This window comes from Anas acuta, chromosome 20 (assembly GCF_963932015.1).
Source record: "Anas acuta chromosome 20, bAnaAcu1.1, whole genome shotgun sequence".
NCBI lineage: Eukaryota > Metazoa > Chordata > Aves > Anseriformes > Anatidae > Anas > Anas acuta.
The window spans coordinates 4596484-4618881 of NC_088998.1; the positions used below are offsets into that span (position 1 = coordinate 4596484).

At 43.8% G+C, this 22398-nt stretch overlaps 1 protein-coding gene across 2 annotated transcripts in view; it reads right to left on the bottom strand.

Moving 5' to 3' along the window:
* Positions 1–4525: 4525 nt before the first annotated feature.
* Positions 4526–22398, bottom strand: part of BRINP1 (BMP/retinoic acid inducible neural specific 1) — an 84635-nt gene continuing 66762 nt past the window's right edge. For both annotated transcript variants that reach the window (XM_068656932.1, XM_068656933.1), the window contains 3 exons: positions 17908–18144; positions 12300–12522; positions 4526–6201 (listed from right to left, as the gene is read on the bottom strand). In XM_068656932.1, coding sequence (XP_068513033.1) covers positions 5061–6201; positions 12300–12522; positions 17908–18144 — 1601 coding nt within the window. In that variant the 3' untranslated portion in view covers positions 4526–5060. The remainder of the gene's footprint in view (positions 6202–12299; positions 12523–17907; positions 18145–22398) is intronic.

The window sequence follows — 22398 nt, forward strand, 5'->3', positions numbered from 1 at the left end:
GTGGCCAACCTTGACTTCATCAAGGTCACAGGCCTGAGCCCTGTAGGCCCCCAAAGCAGCAGATCATGCGTTCTTTTACGCAACAGGCTTTGTGCAAAGGGGAAAATCAAAGGGGGAACAACACCCATCCTTTGTTTACTTCCCTGCCTTGTGCCCCCTCACTCGTTCGTGCCCACCCACCTCCTGCATGAAGTCACGGCTCCGGGACATGGCGGTGGCTGGAGCTGCAGAGGGGAGGCCGCGGGGTCACCGGGGCTGCGCCCTTGGCCTCCTCCTCTGAGGGCGAGGCTGCCATGGTCCAGATTCCTCCCGATCATTTCATGTGATAGCTAATTAATGGCCTCCCCGCGTTTCCATGGCGACACCATGCTGTGCTCTTAGCCCTGATCCAAATGGGCATTCTGCACACTTGTGAAGCCGGAGCATCAGCATATTAATAAGACTTGCTGACGTCCGTTGCTTTCTGCCACATCGGCTGGTAACTCTAAATAAATGTAGAAAAGCACAATTCTTAACAAGCTCCTAGCGCGTTCTCTCATGTGGCTTGAAGCAACCGATCCCAAAAGTTCTTCATTTGGAGACAGGGAGCAGGGAGTCTGCTCTACCTGCTGGTCTTTGCCTTGCTTAGCCTTTGGGACACCTGGCATCTGGCTTTTCTTTCTTCCTCTGATTTATTCAGAAGCTTCAGCTTTCATAGAGTCTCCCTAACTTAACTGTAACAAGGGATGAGCATCTGTTACGACTCAGTAGGACCATCTCTGTGTTAGCTGAGCTGGATGCTCTTAGAGATCGCTCCCCAGCTCCCTTTCGCCCAGGTGAAGGGAGCTGAGTTTCATTCTCGTACAGAAAACGACTGCTCAAACCTCAAAGTCTGAAGATCCTTTTTAACATTGAACTACGTAGCACTACCTACTGACCATACAGCTTAGTGATTCTAGTTTTATGTGTCAAAGTGCTCTCTGGGCCCCAGCTAATTCTCCCCTATTAATTACCCTCCATTCTTGCATTGTCTTGTAAAACCTTTTTCTGGCCAAGTGAAGGACTTGGACATAATTCCCTCAGAAATCCATTAACACCACTGCAGCACTGGTGTGGTCTCTCTAGGGTGATGTGAGCTAATTTGTCTTTGCCAAAAATATTTGGTCTTCTACCTCCTGCAGAACAAATACCCTAAACCAAACCTGCATCACCTTGTTCTAGATTTGGATGTCACTGGTCAGGAACCAGGAGAAGTGCTTATGGGACTGAGCAGAGACTGGGTGCCCTGTTTGTGGTATTGTGAACATTTCACATTTGAAAGGTAGGGCACAAAAATGTTCTCACTGTGTAATTTTCTTGCAGAGTGATTTTCCCACTCTGTGTCTGGACCCAGACATCTCTTGTTCCAGCATCAAAAGTAGAGTGTAGTGCGGTCCGAGACACAGTTGATTGGGTTGTTTGGTTTTATTTTTCTTTTTTTTTCTCTTTGACATAAATTTTGAGCCCAAAAAGCTGTCTGGACTGCCAGATAGCTGCACTTTCCTCTACCCTGAAGGACAAAAGAATTGATCCGTGACATTTTGTCTTCATTCCATCCCCAAAATGTCATTCAGCCATGCTGCAACAACATCTCTGCATGGATACAACACATCACTGTTGTAATGTGCCATCGTATCCCCATGGCATGTCGTGACATCAGGACAATGCATGTCTGCACCTCTCTGCTCTCTACCACTGCTTTGGCCTGGACTGGACAGTGGTGGTTTAAAGTTCTGCTGGCTTCCAATGTCTTGTGTAAAGTCCCTGGTGTTGCACTCCTTGCTGAAGCCCAGATTAGCTTGAGGCTGATCATCCCAGGGCATCATTAAGAATACATGAGAGTAATCATTTTGATCACTAATAGTCCCACAAACACAGGACAAGATTTAGCTAACGTGTTGTTAGTTACCCACAAGATCTGAGGTTTACTTGCAACTTCTCTGGCTGCTACTCACTGGAGTTGGATGCTTATCTTGTAGGAAAGCAATTTATCAAATTCATTTCACTTCGTGTTAGCACATTCACTATTTCCAGCCACGAATAGATCCCATCATCGAATGCGGACTGCATCTCAGGCTATAGGTTGCTCATAAGCAGTATTCAGTATTTTTAGAGCAATAACTGTAGTTCTTTTCAGTGTCAGCTCTTCGGGTCATACATGTAAATTAAACAGTATATTTCTATTCCATTCTTGGATGGATGAAACTGTCAGGAACATTATTTTCACTCATAATTACAAATCTGACATTCATTTCCCATGAATACTCTCAACTATTTGCTTAAAACTAGCTTCCATGCATACCATTGCCAGTAAATTTTCTCTTATTGGAAAGCTGACACAGAAATGTCACAACTATAAAGTAACTTGTTTGAATGGTGGGGTCTATAAGCACGAACCTCTACTATGCAGACAAAGACCCAATCAAACAATGACAAAAAGAAAAAACAAATGAACAAACTAAGAAGCAGGCAACCTTGCAACCTTTTCCAGGGACTGACGAGTAAAGATAGAAAGAGATCTCAGCATAAGCTAGGGAAAAGACAAAGTCAAAGTTACTACCAACTGGAATGGATGAATGTCCCTAGAAACATCTTTGTTTAATTTACCCAGATCTTCTTCAGGCTCATGCACGTGCCCTCCTCTGGGGGGGGACAGACAAGGATTGATGTGTGCTTTGTGACGAGGACTCCTTTTTGTTTTCTCACTAACTAGGCAGATAGTTTCTCTTATGCTCTTAATTATTAGTTCAGCAGGAGAGTTCAGTGAATGTTTATTTTCCTCAAGCTATCTAAGTCATTCTCAGCTTTGATTTGCATCAACCAAAACCTCTCAAATTAAACAAAACCTGAAGCCAGACTTAATTGTCTGAGTCCCTGGAGTCACATGAATAACACCACAATGCATTTAGCTCTTTCCAGAAGAACTAATGTTATTCTAAGAATCTACAAAGAAGGTCAAAACACATACAAGACTATTTTGAACTTGATTGAACCAACAGGTTAAGTCTTGAGCCAGGTCTGAATCTTGGGTTTTGGATCAAAACTGTCCCTCCTGCTGTGCCCTGCTTTTCCACAGGACACTCCTCCAGCTCTACAAGTGGGTAGGATGAGAGACCTGTTGCTCCCTTCTAAAAGGGCAGAACGTCTGGTCTCGCTCTGGCAGTTTTCACAAAGAAATTTCAACTAACAGTGAAATTAAGAGAAACACCCCACTACTCTCCTCCCCCATGCTTGAGCTTCATCACTAGCTCAGCTCATCTTATATTCACACAGTATAGCCTGCATTAAACAAAAAATAAAATCTGAACACACAAGCACACACACAGTTAAATTTTACCCAGCTTTTAGGTATTTCTTTTCTTTCTTTTTTTCTTTCTTTTCTTTCTTTCTTTCTTTCTTTCTTTCTTTCTTTCTTTCTTTCTTTCTTTCTTTCTTTCTTTCTTTCTTTCTTTCTTTCTTTCTTTCTTTCTTTTCTTTCTTTCTTTCTTTCTTTCTTTCTTTCTTTCTCTCTCTCTCTCTCTCTCTCTCTCTGTCTTTCTCTTTCTCTCTTTCTTTCCTTTCTTTCTTTCTTTCTTTCTTTCTTTCTTTCTTTCTTTCTTTCTTTCTTTCTTTCTTTCTTTCTTTCATTCTTTCTTTCTTTCTTTCTTTCTTTCTTTCTTTCTTTCTTTCTTTCTTTCATTCTCTCTCTCTCTCTGTCTTTCTCTTTCTCTCTTTCTTTCCTTTCTTTTTCTTTCTTATAACCCTTTTAAATTTGGCTTTGTCCTTGTAAATTCAGAATAAATTTGGTTATTGTGTCCCACCCTCTTTTTGTGAGTTTTGGAGATATTGAAATAAAATTTTCTCATCTGCTTTCTGTTTGGTTGGTCTTGTGGATAAATAATCTGTATCAAAACAATGATATTCTTCATAGCCACAGAAACAGAGGAAAATTAAAAGGATTTTTCTATCCCCAAAGAGCTAAAATAACTGGTGTGTTCTTCTACATCTCCAGGTTTCCTTGGCAATGTGTTTTTTTACATTGTGCTTTGGTTTTTTGGTGATGAAGGTTACCCAGTGTTATTAGGAATCCCAGGACATGGGTTAAAAGCCAAACTCAGGTTTGCCTTTAACTCTAGATTTTCTGAAATAGAATATAAATTTACCTTCTCGGTTTGAGGGACTCTGTAGAGACACCGTGAAGAGGAATGACTTGGGAAGGTTTACAGGGGATGTGCACTGGCCAGACTGAAGGCAACGGCAGCCTAGTGCCAGGCATGGGCTGGAGCCAAAGGCACTGCAGAGCCCTGCCCTGCCCCTCTCTTTGGCAAGAGCTGACACTACCTCCAGTGAAAAGTCTTCTGAGGTGGAAATGCCAAAGCGAAGACACCTCAGATCTGCATCCACCCTCCACCTCATGTGTCTTCTCACCAACGAGGCACTTGTTTTACTCTCAAAGGACTGCCATCACCTTCTGTCCTCCAGCAAAGCTCAGCACAGGCTGGGTGAATAATTCAACATAAAGCTGGCATAAATCTCAACAGAAGAAATATTTTTTATCTTTAACCATTTACTCCCACTAGGAATAATGGCAGTTCTTTTACATTTACATATAACTCTTTTTTGTTTGTTTACTTTGATTTTTTTTGTCTCTTTGTCGTGGCACCTGCATAGCAGAAATCTTTACAGTTCATTACAGAAATTTGCCCCTCTCTCTGCTCCTCCTTATATTTACCCCGCTGCCTCTGAGGACTAGCAAACAACACCCCCAAGGTCAAGAGAGAGTAAGGTGTTACCCTTTTATGACGGATTATAGAAATAACAAACATGCCTGACAGTTTTATACAGCTGCTAGAACGGGTTTAGTTTTCAACAAATGAAGAATTTCCTCTTTTTTTTTTCTCTTTTGTATATTAATTACATTTTACAAATTTTGTTCTTCCCCCTTTGCTTTTTCCCCCCTTTTCTTTCTTTCTTTTTTACTTTTTTCCCTCTTTTTTTTTTTCCTCTTTTATTTTTTTACAGCAAAAGGATCAGTCACCAACATGTCCACTGAAAAGTCCGGGTTAGCAGAGTTTGGCTGTCATCTGGTCCGACTGTTTGAGGATCTCGGTGTTGTACAGGTCTAGAGCGTGGTTCACGCGGATGATCTCGCTGTTGGTGAGCTTCAGGCGGTGCTTGAGCATACAAGAGAACAGATCCAGCTGGGGCTTCCCTGGGGCCACGGGAGGCGCCAGTCTATTGATTCGGTCCCGAATATCCAGCAGCAAGAGCATGACGGAGGAGGACGAGTAGAACTGCCCACCTTGCGTGTACGACTGGTTGACCTGCTGCACGGCACTGCGCAGGAGGTCGGCGTTAAAGCGCAGGCTGTAGCCATACACCTGCACATCCGAGATCTTGATGTAGAACTGGCGCTTGGTGGGGTCGGAAAGGTCCACAGGCCCTTGGCCAGTCTCGTTACGCAGCAGGGAGGGCAGCCGAGTCCGGCTGCGTAGGTAGATGTGGACGGTCTCGAAAAAGGTTTTCCACCGGTTGCCCAGTAGCAGGGTCCAGTTGTAGCACTGGCTGTTTTGGAGGCGGATTTTCTCCCAGCGTGGGTAGCCGTACTCCCCAAAGGGCATGTTCCAGCCCTCGGAGTGACTCCCACTGAACGGGTTGACGTAGACAAAGAACATAGGGTCCAGGCTGCTGTTGCGCATCTGGCAGATTCGCATGGAGATCCCAATCACCATGTGGATGAAGTCCATCCGGTTCTTGTTGCTCTTCAAGGTGAGGGACATGCGCTTGCGCCACCTGGGGTCAAAGAAGGTGTCCAGGCGGATCTCGTTGCTGATGAAGGTGGTGTGCACGTACAGGCGAGAGTCCATTTTCTGCAGCAGGTACTTCAGCTCCAGGTCCTGGAAGTCCAAGTCCGTCTCAAAGCTGATGAACTGCTCGCTCCGCTCCGAGTCTACGTTCTGAGGCTCGCAGCGACCCCGGTAAAGCTTATAGCCCTTGTTGCATGAGCCACACAGAGAGATGTTGGCAAGGCTGCACATAGCACAGCTGTTGTTGCCCCCGATGATGCAGGGGATGGGGCGCTGGCACAGGCTGGTGCCACCGTGGCAAACGCAGCTCCGTTGGCTTTCCAGAAAGGTCCCCCAGAACCCATTCTCATTGCAGTACAGCAGGGACTGGACCCGGGTAAGCCATTCCTGTATTGTCCTGCAGGTGGGAAGAAGAAAGGATTAGGACCATAGAGCCTCCCAGAGCCTATGGGGTTGACATCTTTCTAAGTCCACAGTGCCTTTTAGGGATATTTCTGAGGTGGAGCTTTCATAACACTGATGCCCTGCTGTGGCATTTGGGAGCCATCCCAGGCTCACTCTTACATCTGCCGCTTACTCCTTCCATGGAGAAGAGAAGCCCTCTACGAAATAGCCATAAATCAGGACTGATCATTTTTCTCTGCACGCTGCTCTAAGAGCTGAGACTGGCTCAGCCTTCTCCTGAGGCTCTCATCAGCATGGTGGTGAGAAAGTTCAGCCATGGGAGGGGAGCTGATCAAGCTGTGCCAGAGGCTGAGGTGTGTTCAGGTACTGCAGGTCAGTATAACTCCTAGGCTGGTGGTGGGCAACAACCCCTCTCCATACCCCAGATAATTTCCCCCACTTCCCAAAATAGATTGTAATGGGATAAGGCAACCTCTGCTCATGGTGCAGAGTGCAAAAACATCAGCAAAGAGCATGGAAGTCAGGATGCACGGTGACAAAGCTGCTCGAACAGCTTCTCCTTTAAGAAACCTGCTGCTAATTAACCTCCTCTTACAGCTTCTCCCCTTAACAAGCAGCCACACTTGCTCATTTCCAGGCCCCACCACTCCCATAATTGCTCTACCAGCACCCTCACCTCTACGTCCCGTGGCCCTGGAACGGCGCCGAAAGAACGACACCGTAACCCACGCTCTCTTTTTGTACCACCGCCTTGCAAGGTTGCCTTGCTGCCCCCTCGTCCCCCCCTTCCTGGGGGATCTCAGCACAGCGACTCCTTTCTCCGCAGCCTCCAGCAGAACCCAGCCGCCCGCTCCCTCCCCTCTGCCTCCCCCCCAGCTAATGAATACTTCATTGTCTCCTCTGGGCAAAAAGTTCTTGGTAGCGCCGCAGTGAGAGGACTGGCTAATGACAAATTAGGATTCAGTCCCTGTAGAACGGGAGGAGTGATTATGGACAGAGGCTCTCAGAGCTGGATTAGTGAAATTCATGGCACCTGCATCGCCTGACCTCCGAATAATCATTAAGCTGTAGGCTGTATCAAAGAAGGCATTAAATGATACAGCAGCAACGAACAGCAAGATGATTAGGGGGAGGGAGGGAGTGGAGGGATGAAAGTATAAAACAGAGGAAAGCACTAGAAGGAAAAAAATAATCAAGGAGCAGAAGCAAAAAGGGTAGGGGAAGAAAGAGGGGAAAATGTGCAGGTAAAAGGAAAAATGAGTGAAAAATGCAGGAGGCAGGAGGCTTAGGGATGAAAAAGGTAAAAACTGGAACAATAGCAATAAGGGAAAGACAGAGAAATGGCAAGAAAGAAAAAAAAAAAAGCAGAAAGAAAACTGGTAAAAGCATAATAAGGAAAAGAAAAAAGAAGTGAATTTATCACAAAAACACTGATGTCTTGGATGTAGGAAGGGGCAATTTTCATGTTCCTCCTGCAGTACAGGGCTGTCAGGGTCACTCTCCTGTATTCACAACTAGCAGGAGCTCTCCCAGCAGTGCAAAAGAAAAGGGGGGCAGGGGGCTCTGAGAAAGGCACCTCTAGAAGTGTCTGCTGTAGTGGGAGGTGGTGACAGCCCCGCCTGGTCCCCAGCAATGGGCAGGGGACATTCTTGGCTTCTAGGACAGCTCTGCTTTGGAGGGAGGGGCAGGGAACAGCACAGAGTGACTGCAAAATGTGCTGCTGACAGCAACAAGCACTCTCAAAACCATCTCCTGGGGATTGAGTTTGATTTCTGCTCATAGGTGAATTTTTGGCCACTTTTTATGCAATAAAAAATAATTTAAAAATCTATCCTATTTAAGCCTTGCAGGTCTTGTTTGGAAAGCCAGCTAAATGTTCTTGAGTTTAGCAAGACGTGCAGATCCCAGGCGTCGTTCGTCCTGAGCTCTCTCCTGTGAGCCCACCTTGGTTCCCCTGTGCACATGAAAGCTTCGCTCTTTGCTTCTAACCACTACTCTAAGCATGAAGCTGAGGGATGATGTGCAAGTGGAGGATGAACTAAAACCAAAGCAGGTCCCCAGTGTATGCACACTGGCTGCCTGGGCTTGCTGTGGTTGTGAGAATTGCTGAAGGCAAGCACAAGGTGCCTGCAGGTTGCTCTTCCCATGGTTGGGCTTGGTGACGACAACTGAACACATCACAATTCCAGCTCTGTGCAAGTGAATGCAACTCTCCTGATTTCCTTACACCACTGCTCATGCTCAGGATTCCCAACACATTTTGACAGTGCTGGTTTGAAGCTTTCTGACACAAGTTTTATATCTTGATAATGCCATTGAGTTCATGGGATAAAGACTGCCAGGCTGTACAGCAGGGGACACTATAAAAATTGGAGTAAGATGACCACATCCTAGTCCAGCTGGTGTGTTCTGCCTCAGGAAAGGAAAGAATCCTTGGCTTATATTAGCTGCTGGTAGAGCAAAACAAGAAAGGATTCTCAGCAGCTATCTTGCAATTGAAGCTAGTCATTTTTTCTGTTCCTTAGATTAACTTGGTGGAGAAAGGATGGAAGGAGCTCTGGAGAAGGAAGTGTTTTGTGTGTGTGTGCATGTCATAGCATTCAGCAAAGACACAAGTAGGACAAAAATGAAAAAAGAACTACCCACCATCTGCTGATGGCGGCAATAAAGGATGTAATTAAACGAAAATGCAGAATCCAGGGCAGAGCTGGGCATTGGCTACAAACATGACAATGGGAAGTGTGATAGACTGAGAGGAAAAGTGGTATAAATTACCACGTTTTATCTTGCAACTGGGACAGGATAAGAATATACGCAGGACCAGTCACAGCCCTTTGGCTGACAGGAGGAAACTTCTTAAAACACATGCCCTTGTGGCTCAGGTTCATGTGAATATAACCAAGAGAAGTCAGGGAAGAGGGAAGCTGAAAAGAGCCCCTGTTTAAGAGCTGAATGCCAGTAGCAGAATAGCCATTGATCTTTATTTTTATTATTTTCTCTTTCATTAAGGAGTCATTAATTTCTCTTTCTCCTCCTTAACATCATTGCAAGAGATATTTTGCTTAATGTTTGCTTCCTCTGCTAGTTCAAAGTATAAAGTAATAGAGCATGTGCAATTAAAAAAGGAAAACTGTGTCTTCAGAGGTCACTGGTAAGCAATTTCACGTTCAACTTTAATATCTGATATTCCAATCTCAAATGATATAAAATGACATCCAGACAGAGCTGTGAGTGAGTGTTATATTGCAATGGTTTCCTGCTGTTGCTCACTGGAGTTACACAATGCTGGGAACTGGGAGCCACATAATCCTGCAGAGCTCTTTCACCATTTAAAACCATTTAAATCTCTTGTGACCCCCACTGAAAAAAGAAAAAAAAATGTTTTGCAGGCCATTTGGGGGCTTTCTGATCAGAAATGGCGGTCAGGTTATACAGAAGGTGATGAATAATTTTATTTCTTTCTGACTTGTCATTCTTCAGGATTAATCAGGTCTGGGGAGGGAAAGAAGTTGGCGGGTGTCCCTGAGACAAAGATGCAGCTTTGCTGTACAGGGATCTGAGCTGATCAGAAAACCAAACCAAACAAATCAACCAACCAACCAAAAAAAAAAAAAATCCAAAAATAAACAAAGCAAACAAACAACAACAAAAACAAACAAACAAAATGCTACTACCACCACAACAACAATAATAATAATTAAAAAAAAAAAAAAAAGAAAAAAACAGCAAAACCCAACAACAACATAAAAAAAAACCATCCAGCAGAAGAGGTTCTTTTTTTTCCTTTTTTTTTTTTTTTTCTTTTTCCTTTTTCTTTTTCTTTTTTAATTGCAAGAACAAAGGTAGGAATTTAATGGGTTTTCCTTTGCAAACTCACCTTTCCTTTTCCAGCCAGCACTAGCTCCTGTGGAGATACCTTTGGGCTTTCTGTGTGGAGCAGTGAAGTAAACATTGCTATTTTCATTCTCAGCAGCTGGGAGATGTATTGTTAACTAATGACAATATGGCTGGAGCCCAGAACATGTATCAGTCCCCCTCCTTTGGGTGTTATTTATATTTTATATCCCGAATTTTAAAATACAACTATAGGTGCTCATTCAAGGTTGAAGCTTTAACAACTGAGGAGTGGTTTCTTTTTTTTTAAACCAACAAACTTGCCTGCAAAGAGGTGCTTTTAAGCAAAAGCAGTGCAGAGTAAATATATATATATATTTGTATTTCCTTTTTAGCTGTTACAAAAGGTCATGGAAAATCATCCTAATTGCAAAAATCCCTACTCTCTCTTTCTTTTGGAAACACCACCTCTTCCTTTCCCTGAGGGCAATCAACAGCAGCCCTATTTTTTTATTTTTATTTTTTTACGGTGCTTTTGAATATATAATATAGGCTTACTATTATGTGTATTAGAGAGAGAGGCTTGCTCTTAATAGAAGCTTTCCATCCTTTCAAAGCCACTGGCATGCTTGATAAGTGTCTGTCGTTCTGTACGGTAACAATTAGAAAATTAGAGTATTTCCAAGCCCAGTGAAAAGAAGGATGAAATGCATACCTCTTCCACTACCTATCTGTCTGCTGAGCCCCTCCCCTGACTAGCTACAAATGCAGAATGACAAATAAGAAAAGAAATTATACTATGCCTGGTGGTATTGACTTAAACAAATCAAGCACATCAGTCAGTTAAAAACCCAGCTGCCATCATCCATTTTGTCCTCCTTTCTCCAGATTTTATAGTATTAGTTGGAGGCTCCCTTTCTGCCTGGCTGACTTTTTAAAATAGAAGAGAAATGCTAAAGACACATTTATCCGAATGCTTCACTGGATCTCTGCTTGCTGCTGCTTCACGTTGCTGCTGTTATGGCACAGCTCAGAATAATGCCTGGTTGTGCTTGTGGCTCCTCCACCCGTGTGCTTGTTTGAAGAAACTTCGCCATTTGGCAGGAATGGGCCAATTTTAGGAACTTCTCCAAAGACTTTTTTTCATAATCTCTTAAACTTAATAGATATTTCTCCTCATCCCTAGTAACACCATTGAGTCTTTGTCCAGAGACATGAGAATTCTTGGTAATTAGAGAGACCTTAAGCTTTGGAAGAGTTTCCTGAGCTGCACAGTGATGAAATGAAGACTCAGCATGCTTAGCAGCCGGTGGGCAGGATGATAATAGGACACAACAATCAGCTAATTTTCTCTTAAGAGTGAACATTTATGTAATAAAGGAGCTAAAAAAGATTTCTTCTAAAATACTAAGCTGGCATGACCTTTTCCAGAGAAACGTGGAAGAAAAGGCACTTGGACCTTTTTTTTTTTTTTTTTTTTTTTTTCCCCCAAGATTTTCAGTGTTACCTCAATCCAGAAAATGTAGGAAAAAAAAAAAAAAAAAAAAAAAAAAAAAAACAAGTAATGTTTATTAAAATACACAGATGCAGGTCTGGAAAAATGTTCAGAAGCCATAGTGCAGGGCTGAGAGGAGCCAGCAGGAGGTGACTATTGGATATCAATAGCTGCTGTAGCTGTAATGGAAAATCTGCTCCCTCCATGTGCAATAACATCACTAGGCTTCTGGTCAATGCAGGTTTGAAGGTTCACTCTGCATTTTGTAGAAGCTATGTGATATGTTCCAAGTGAAACTAAGGTTTCTCCTTCACTCCGGTTATATTCACAGAGGAGCGCAACCCAAAAATGATCTGAAGCACCTTGTACTCCATATGCCCACTTAAACAAGAAATAGAGACTTAAAATTTGTCTGTGGTATGTGGTGCCAGACTGCCTAAAAAGGAGATTGGCCTTTTAAAAAATGTCTGGTTGGCTGTTTGATGTCATTTTATCATAGAATCAGAGACTCATATAATCGTATTCTAACGGAACACTACAGAACAATTGGGTGCCTGTCAACTGGGTACACAGAAGGGATGTGGATATGCTTAGAGATGTGATAAAGGTTACTTACCCAATTTCAACCCACTCCCAGAGTTTAGCATTTTCCACCCCTCCACATTAGCACACCCTGTATCAAATCCCTTCAGCTGTAGGGTTTATGTCCATGCAAAGGCTCAGCCCACCACACCGCAGCCATCCCAAAGGAGGAGGGTTACCTTTCTCGAGGCAGCTGGTGGTTAGGGTTGTGCCGACACCGGACACTGAGGCCAAAGAGTTTGCGGGCAGTGCGCTGGATCTTCTGGCGCTGGGCTTCCAGGGAGCTCTGCAGCAGCTTGTAGCGGTTCTGCAGGTCCCAGTCGTTCCCCCAGTGCTGGTGGATGCTCCCAATGGTCAGGAAGTGGTTGCTAGGTAGCCTTTTCATGAAGGATTTAAACTCATCTGGAAGACACGAGAACGTGGAGAACTACAGAGGGAGCTGAACTGTGATGAAGTTACAAGGATTTACATCAGCAGGATGGAGAAGCAGCGGTGAGGTGTGAGGTTTGAGGTGCTCTGCTGGAGGAATCTGATGTCCATCAGCTCCCTGCTCTGTCGCTCTGCCCCAGGAAACCCACTGCCTCCATGACTGTTACTGCGGGAAGATGAAACCCCGGGAGCATCAGGGTGAAACAAAACGGTTAATGTGTACAGGGTGGAGAATAAAAGAGAGCAAGCTCCCTGGAGCATGGGATTATAGTCTAGGGGTTACGAACAAAAAGCAGGGAGCTGTAATCATTGTCAGCTAAAGAGTTCTCATTTAAATTGTTTTTCAGCTGCTTCTAAAATGCCATTTGTTGTTGAAGTCAAATCACTTTGGCTGTGTCATTAATACAAAAAGAGGGGAAGAAAGCTTAAGAAAATCCCCACAGGAAGGGTTTGGATTGTGTGAAAATGTCCCGCTTTGTCATTTTTTAAAAAGAGCCTTCTGATTTTACATTTGAAGTTAAATGAGTTGCTTTATGTGACAATGAAAACAAAATAAAATAGTTTGAGGGGCTAGTCAGAAAAAAAATGTGACAATTTTAGCCAAAGGAAAAAATCTAATGGATCTAAAAAATGTTGTTAAATGTTGTTTTGTGATCACTTTATTTCTGTTTGATTTTGCTTTACAATAATAATAATAACAATAAAGCCTTTATGTAGGGTTTGGGTTTTTCTTCCCATAACAGAACAGAAAATCTGATACTATTTCTGTTTATGACCATCCCTTTCTTTCTAACTGAGAAGAATAGTTTGCTTAGGATCTGATTACCGGGCTGGGACATCCTCATGTAGAACAGACAGATGGTTCCAACTTTCTCAGTAGAAACTAACCCAATTTTTGATACCAGAAAACTGTGTTTGACACACTGGGACCTTGAGAAACTCGAGGAGTGGGCCAACACAAACCTCATAAAGTGCAATAAAGAAAAGCAGAGAGCTCTGCACCAGGGCAGAACAACCCCACACAGCAGCACAAGCTTGGAAGCAGCCAGCGGAGCTGGAAGTGCCTTGGGGTTATGGGGGACACCATGCTGAAGGTGGGTCAATGTTGTGTTCTCCCTGCCAATACAGAAAACTGCATCCTGGGCTACCTCCAGATTGAAGGACATTAATATTCCCTGTTTCTTGGCTCTACTGAGGCTGCACCTGCGTTTCTCTGCCCAGCTTTGGACACCCAATTAAAGAGGTCTGTTGAGAAACTGGGAAGGGTAGAGCTGAGGGCTACAGAGATGGTCAGGGGTCTGGAGAACGAGTCCCCTGAGGTCAGGTGGAGGGATCTGCACTTGTTTAATCTGGTGAAGGAGAAGCCAAGGGGCAATCTAATTACAGCCTACAACTGCTCAGAAGGTAGTTACAAACGTGAAAGAGAGAGTCTTATTAGAGACAGATGATATAACAAGGAGTAATAGACACAGGCTACAGCTTGAGAAGTTCAGGTTATTTGCTGGAAAACTTCTTCACTTGGAGGTAATGCAGTACTGGGACACGCTGCCCAGAGATGTTGCAGAATCCATCATTTTAGACTGCTAGACAAAACCACAGCTGACCTGACCTAGTGCTGGTGATGATCCTGCTTCTAGCGGGAAGCTGGACCAGAGCCCCCCCCAAACCCACAATGTACTCAAAGAGAAATGTAGCCTTCTTTTCCTGTAAGTTATAAATATTATTTTTCTTCCTTTCCTCATTTAAATTTGTTTTTCCTTCATCTCAGTTTTCAGAAGAAAAAAAAAAGGAAAAATAAAAAAAGGCAAAAAAGAAAGCTTGAAAAGGCAGTTGTCTTCTAAAAAGGAGAAATTTTCCACAGAAATATTGGAGAAAATCAAAGCAGATAATTTAGAACCTATCGTACAAACCTCATATACCTGAATTTATGACTATATATATTTGCATAACAGATTTCTTATTATTCAACAATCTGCAGTTCATGCTTAACCGCTTAACAAAGAATATCTATGCATTAGTTGGTAGGATTGTTATATACATGGTAAATGGATGTTCATGTTTTACTCATCACACAGTGAAACTGAGCACCTAATAAAAATAATTATCATCATTGCACTATCAAGATCCACAGGACATCTGCTTGTCTCCTTTCTTCCCCAAAGATAACTGGGAGAGGTTTTTTTAATCATCTCAGGTTTTCACTCTATCAGTAATGCTGCTTTCAGTGCCCTTCTCCTCCCCAAAAATGATTCTCTCCTGTGCAGTGGTCCTCTGAAACTATCATCATGTATAATTGCTTCTGTTGACCATGCTGATTACTCCTGGTACCTTTCAGCAGTAAAAGCCTTGCATTTGCTTCCCGCCCCTTATAAATCAATTTCCTCAAAAGCCTGTTTGTGCAAAAGACCAAGCTTTTTTTTCCCTCTGATGATGAATGTGCTACATTTTTCATAGAGACGGGCGAGGGAGAAATTTCAGTGCAGTGTGCACATTTTGATACTGCAGTGCAACGTTGGGGGAAAAACAAATGAGCAAAGAAATCTGGCAAAATAACAGCTGAATGGAGTTGTTTTTAAAAAAGGGAAGGAAAAAAAAAAAAAAAAGGAAAGAAAATACTTTCCAAAAAAGTATTTCTTCATATTTTATTTATATTATAACTATCCCTGAAGGCCCTAACCAAGACTGCATTGTGCTAAGCCTTGTACTTTTCTGGGAATAGTCCATTCTTAACCCATAGCATTTCCAATTAACTAATAAGGCTGTTTGCATTCGTTCTTATTTTATTTTCTCTGCAAAGAAAATGTGGCCGATGGCTAGGACTACGTCTCCCAGAGTGCACCACGGCCCTTCTTTTTGCTGAGTCACTGCAGGTGGTCCCAGGGCAATGACTCATCATCGCAGGTGGTGCGGGGCAGAGGTCCTGCCTCTGGAGAAGACTGGTGGCATCACAGCAAAACATCTGTTTTGGAGATGAAATTTGCTTTTTTTTTTCAGTGCTTTTCAGTTAAAAAATGACCTTTTCATCAGACAAAAATAGTACTGCAAATACAAACAAACAACAAAAAGCCCCAAACAAATGACTTTTAATCAAAAAGCTGTTTAAAAATCCAGAATCATGGTTCTGATGTAGATTTTTTTTTTTTTTTTTGGCCAGCCGTACTAAAATGCCAAGACAGAAAAAGGTGGTGTTATTGTTCTCAATTTATACATGAGCAATGAAGCACAGGGCTGGGAGAAGCTCCAGAGCTGATTTAAAGCAGCATTAGTTCACTGCAGCCTCCTTGACTTTGAAGATGCTATCCCAAATAACGCCAACCTTTTATTGGTCCCTGCAAGATTTTTTCAAATTGACGTAGGAACCCCACACAGATCAGAAACAGAATATAGATCTTTTAGGCTATCAGCCGCTTCCTGCACAAATGATATTTGCTTTCAGAGCACTCATGTGCCTTTCATCCCTCTTTACTGGAAAAGCCTTCAGATGTCACTAGAGATTTTTCTTCTGTTGTTCATTATGAAGAAAATCCTCCAGTTATTGGGAAATTTTATTAAAACAAAGAAGCAAAACACTAATACTACAGTCTTTTGTGATAGCAACTTTCATCTCAAAGGATAAGTTTGCACATGATGCAACAAAATGATGAATGAGATGCAGCAGCTTTAAACATAAAGATAATCACTCCATCTAGCCCTGAAAAGCCTCCAGCCCTGGGTGGAATATGGCCGTGGCACAGCAGAGAACTGCACTGCAATGTGTCACTTCAACACAGCAAATGAAAAACACCCTCCCCTGTTAAAATCTCAAGGCAAGGGGGACTAAATATAATTATCTACTGTGGACTTTGCTTAGATCAAGTGCAAGAAGTGCCCAGTGTAACAATAAAACAATCACTGTGGGACCGTAATTTTTCTCCCTCCATAGGGCTCTCACCTTCAAAGTGTCTGGGTTACATCCCCTGGAAATGTAAAGGGGTTTGATGAGTGGTGGCCAACATGCGGCTCTTGAGCAGCTCGTGAGAAATTCCCACACCAGAGCCAGCAACAAGTAACCATGCTGGCAGGTGCTGCCAATAATTCTGATTTGTGCAGCGCTGCACTAGCAGATGCTCAGTTTCTGGTTTGGCCTGGTGTTCCCACCCTGCCCATAAATTTATAGAACCCCTCAGAAAACCACTGCCTTCTTCAGCTAGTGGGCTGCTTCTGGAACTGCCTCAGCCCCGTGACTCCCCACAGTTTGTGTCTTGTAGCTCTCGTCATGATGCTCATCAGCCCTGGGGCATGGGGTACTGCTCTGACGGTGCTCGTCCAAGCACCAGAGCCTGTGTGATGACAGACATGCCAGCAGGGCCCACACCTTGAAATACAGAGCAGCCCTCAGCAGCCCACTGAGGATATAGCATAGGCCACCTGAGTTCTACCAACTACAGAGCTTATGGTGACCTTCAACATGAAGAAAGAAACTGCTGCTGGGAAGACTTCTGAAGAAACATTTTTCAGTACCTTGGAGTGAGATGGTCCCTTCTTTGCAGACATGTTTCCTAACATGAAGACCTGGAGAGTTATGGCAATAAACATTAAAGAAAAGGTGTTGGGGATTAACTGACTTACACCAGAGGAGGGAGTCAGTGTGGGGATCAGTCCTTGACCAAGTTTTGCTCAGTGCCACTGTGTCTTCTAGGTTGGCAGACCAATGACTATTATAAGGGAAATGATATGGCAGCACCGATGCTGATGCTTTCTTGTCTCGGACCCTTCCGAGTTTTCTGCGTGGGCAAAGTAGCACATCGACGATGAGTGTTACCAGCATCAAAGTGGAACAACCTCCACTGACACCCCCAGTGTTACACTGGGAGAAAGCGGAGGAAGAAGAGAAACGTTCACACCAACAGCCATCGGCACTGTAGGAGAGAGAAGTCATTTTGCCTTCTCACTATCTCAGATGAGGTGTCATCTGGCCTGTGCTCTCTCTGTGAATTGCCTTTCACCAAAGCAGAATAAATCATTCATGCAAATCTGAAAAGCAATTTCTGCATCATTCATATTGTGGAAGTTTCTCTGTAGGACTATTAAAGAGAGATTCTGAGCTGGTTTGGTCTGAAAAATCAGATTTTTAATCAAAAAAAAAAAAAATCCATGGAAAATATCCCCTTATGCATATGCATGGTGTGTGTAATTTTATTTGTACATGAGTGTTTATAACAATCCCTCAGGATCAAGATCATACTTTTGGGCTCAATATCATCCATTTTTTATCCAAACTGTAACATTATACTAGGGAAGGAAAGGATTCTCAACTGGTATAGACTGACAAGTTGTGTTTGAAAGAAATCAATTGGAGAGTGAGTTTTGCTTGGTTACCTGAATTCTCCAGATCTTTATAGGCTTCTGTCCAGGACTTGGCCATATTTGCTAGTGTGTACTCCATGATCTGGATGTCGGTGATGGGGCAGTTGCACTGCGGGAATTCCTCCGCACACTGGCAGCCGCACTGGCTGTTCCGGCAGATGTACTCCCCCTCGCCATTGCACATGATGTAACTCAAGGCAGACTGGACAAACTTCTCCTGTAGGTACTGGGGGAAGATGATCTGGAGACCTGGCAGAGAAGCAAGAGGCAGGGATGTAGAAAGAAAAAGGAAAAAGGTCATTTCGCGTATCTGTTCTTCTGTTCAGAACCTGTTTCATTAACAGCTTGGGAAAGTGATGCTAAGGAATTAAAAGCTGTTGGGAGACTTCTCTCACAGCTGTCATGGGTAAGGAAAATGGGGTAGAAAATATATGCCTCAGGTGCAAGCAATGATTAGCTGGAATCAGATACCCAGTTTTACCCCCTCTTTCCAGTCCTGGTCCCAGTACAGTACAAAGCATCTGAGTGCAAAGCCTCCCTTACTGCCAGGTGTTGTGTTTTTTTTCATACAACCAAGTACTAGCTCAGAAATGATGAGCAGTACACTGTTCTGAGCTGTTTTAGGAGAGACTAAATAGGTTTGGTACCACAGAAACAAGAAAACTATGCACTGAAAAAGAAAAGAACGGAAAACAGAAGAAAGGAGAATAATATAGGGAGGGATTTCTAAAAGACTCTTGCAGAGTTAAGTGCTCAGCTCCCACAGCATAAATACAGGAGCTGGGTACCTGAGTCTTTCCAGCTCACTCCCTGCTAGGAGGGCTACTTGCCAAATCCTATAAAAGTGCAAATGGATTTAGTGCCAACGATTTCAGTGGTGCTCTGAAGGTTTACATTAGCTGAGAGATCAATCCCCAGGTCTCTTTATCCATAGCGAGTGTTTGTGTATCCATCCATCTGCGCAGGCACAAGTGTAGGTGGATGCCTGCTCAGGTACCCGAGGACATAACCGTTTCCCTGTTCGCCCTGTGCATAATGTACATGTTTTCCCATCCTCTCCTCCTCCAGCCTCTGTCTCCGGGCCCCCTACAGACGTGGGCCTTTGGGGACGCACAGCTGTTTCCTTGCAGCGGGGACGCTCCGCTTGTCAGCCTCGGTCAGCGTCTGCAGTGCACGAGGCAGAGACAACGACCACGACGAGCCAACCCGCTACGGCAAGCCTGGCCCGTTCACCTCCCTCGTAAACGGCCCGGGGATTTTGGAGAGGCAGAGAGAGGAGTTTACGGCTTGAACAGCAGCACTGAACTCCAGTGCAATGAAGGCGCGTGGGTCAATTACCCATCTGTTTGTGTTTCTGCAGCACTGAATTACAGGATCCGTTGCTGACAGCTCATTGGAGTGGAATGAAAATAAGACAATAATTCAGAGGATGAGAGCATGCAGAAAGGGCAGGAGGGGCCGTGGTGCTTTCAGGAGTTCAGGCCCATTTCCCTGATGGGGCACGTTCACCTCAGGCAGGAGCGGTGCCCCAGGGGAGCCCGCTTCCCCTTTGCCTTCGTTTTCAGAGAAACACCTTTGCCTTGATGAGGTGCCTCCAGAAGGCCAGGCCTGAGGGGATCAGAGTGTGGTGAAGGCTCAGGGGCTTCCCTCTCCTCTCCCCTCCTGCTCCAGGAGCACCGTGCCCGGTGGCAGCGAGCAGCCCCCTTCTCTGACCTAATTTGCAGCCAAGCACAGAGCAGTGGCTGCCACCAAGCAGGATGAATGCAGGATTCACCTGGAGAAGGCACCTGGGACACTTGCACAAGGAGGGATTTCAGGCCTGGCGGCTGGAGGCACTGAGGCTGTGTAGTTCCTGATTTCTGTTGTGGGGAAGGGAGGGCTGAGCATCCCTGCACGTACTGCAGAAATAGTCTGAGAAGTGTCAGGGCAACAGCAGCATTCTGAGGTCCCTTCGGCCTTCCTGAGAGGTTTCTCTGTAAGCACCATACCTTTCTTCCTCTTGCCTTCAGGATGGAGTAAAACTCAGGGTCTTCTAGGGCTTTATCTGAAGCTAAAACCACAGAGGGATGTGGTTTCTTTTCAAACCTTCACTCTGACATTGGGGATAGGCCCACCTCCAGGGTCCAGGCCTGGAGGATGGAAAGAACGTGCCGAGCTGCTGGAGAACCAACACCTACAGAGCCTGGGGTGCCTGAAGGCTGTGGTGCTCCCTGAGCTCAACACGCTCACTGGAGACGGGGCTGGCCTCCTTGCTGTGCACTGACCCTGTTTATTCATGGTCCGAGTCCCATGAATAAATCTTTCTGCTCTCTGCTTCATGGAGGAGCAACCTGCCCTGGCCCCAGCCTTTGAATATGAAACCCAAATGCCCAGAGGCTCTTCAGCTCACCGTGTTTTCTTCTTTGAATTTTAACTTGGATGACAGCACCTACATGCTGCCTGGTCCCAGCCACAAATGGCGCTGGCTTTGGATTTATTTTGTTTCATTTTATTTGAGTGGAAAGGGGTAAAAAAGCAACTAAAGACACAGGAAAAGCACTTCCATTGGAAAGGGTGCATGCTGTGTGCTCCAACACATGCAGAAATATGAATACCCTGTAATCTCCAAAACAAAACATGGTCCCATTGTACACTGCAGTGTCTCAAGTGGATGCTTGTTTTGTGTTTTTGCTTTTGTCCATGAAACTCATGGTTTCTAAAATACTTTTCCAAGATAACCTTCTGTAGTAAGAAATAATTTCACGTTCACGACAGCATAAATGACCCTTCATTTAAGAGACAATCAGACCCCCTGTACACTTAGTACCAATTCAACAAAACACTTATATAAATACTTAACTTTAATCAGGTAAGCAGTTCTACTGAAATCTGTGCAGTTAATTTTAGCATTTAACAAGCAGCACATATTCAAATATGTGCTGAGACCAGGAACACAAGTGACACGCAAATCCAGCTACTCGTCAAAATGTGCATGTGCCTACACCCAACACAGAACCCTAATTTTAAATCTGAAAATGTGCTGTCGGTATTACATGTTATTCAGAGATCCTCCAGCCAAAAATTTCCTTGCAGAAGAAATCAGTGTTAGGTTACTGAAATACTGCCGTGCGTTTTCACATTTGTACATCGACACATACATAAATACCCACACATCTATCACCGTCTCCAGTCACAGGCAGACTTACATCAATGCTTCTGTATTGAGCACCCTTGTGACCAAATCCTAGCAAGATACTTTACAAGTACTGGGACAGTAGCATTTCACCCAGTCCTTGTGCTCTCCTCCATCATTTTCATGTCAGTCTGCACCATGCACAGAAATATTCCTGACATTGAGTTGATTTCAGCTGTCAGCAAAGTACCTGTGTGTCAGGTACAGTCATTTTTAACATAAGCTTTAGAATCATGAAGTTGTAAGAAGGCTCTACTGTTGGAAACCTCAGTTCTGGCTGCTTCAGTTGCCACCTGTGAAGCAGGAAAGCTGCTGTCTAAAGGACTACCACAGCCTGCAGAGCAGCTTGTAGCCAGCCATGCTAGTCAGGAAGCCTTGCTGCCCTAAGAAAACACCCCGTGGAGCTGTTTCATTCTCTAAGAATTTTCTTTCACTATTGCAACCATAAAAAAATAAGTTCCTATTTAATCCTTCAGCATTATCTACTGATAAACCTCATCCTGGCAACAAAGCAGGGAGGTGACTTGGTCTTAAAGTCTGTGATAGTGGACCAATATAATAGGGTGAACACCACAAGCCAAGACAGGGTGCAAAAGAAATTAGCTCCTTTCTCCACAGTAGCCTCCAGAGCTGACAGTACACAAGAAAGATGTGTGCTGGTGACCAGTGTTAGGGAGAATATCTTAGTTTTGAAGGTAACTTACTGATGAAAAGGGAGAATTTGTCTGCTCTGAAGTGTAAAGGTCCTCTTTAGAAATTACGAAGTGCCAGGTTTGGTAGAGGTTTGGCTTAGAAACCTGCAAGCAGAATAGCTAACAAGGGTACATGTCCTTAACTCAACTAGAAAAACTATTAGAGAGAGATGTTTGGCTTTGGACTGTACATAAAAGGCTTCCTGCATTAAAAGTGGTAAATTTCCCCAGCTCTAAATTAGAGCTATTTAAAACATTTTCCATAGAAGAGTTCTCTGTTGAAAATGCAGTTTCATTGAAGCATTTTGTGAGAACATGTTGACTTCTAAAGCACTTTTGACAGGGAAAGGTCTAAATGTATTTTTCATACTTCCTCATTCTGTTTCGCTGAAAAGCTGAAATGTTTTGTGTTGTCATTACTGCTCTGCCCATCTTGGTGAAGACTTTAATATTAATTGTGATGTGAATTTTAATATTCTATTACCATACTTGATGTAACAAACTACCGATACGCAACATTTCTTGATTAATGTTGCAATGTTTAGAATAGCACAGAAGGACGTTACCTTATTGAAATAGTGCCATGTTGCAATATAGATGTAAATGGTCGGATTGCCCAAGAGGATGCGTCTCTGGAAT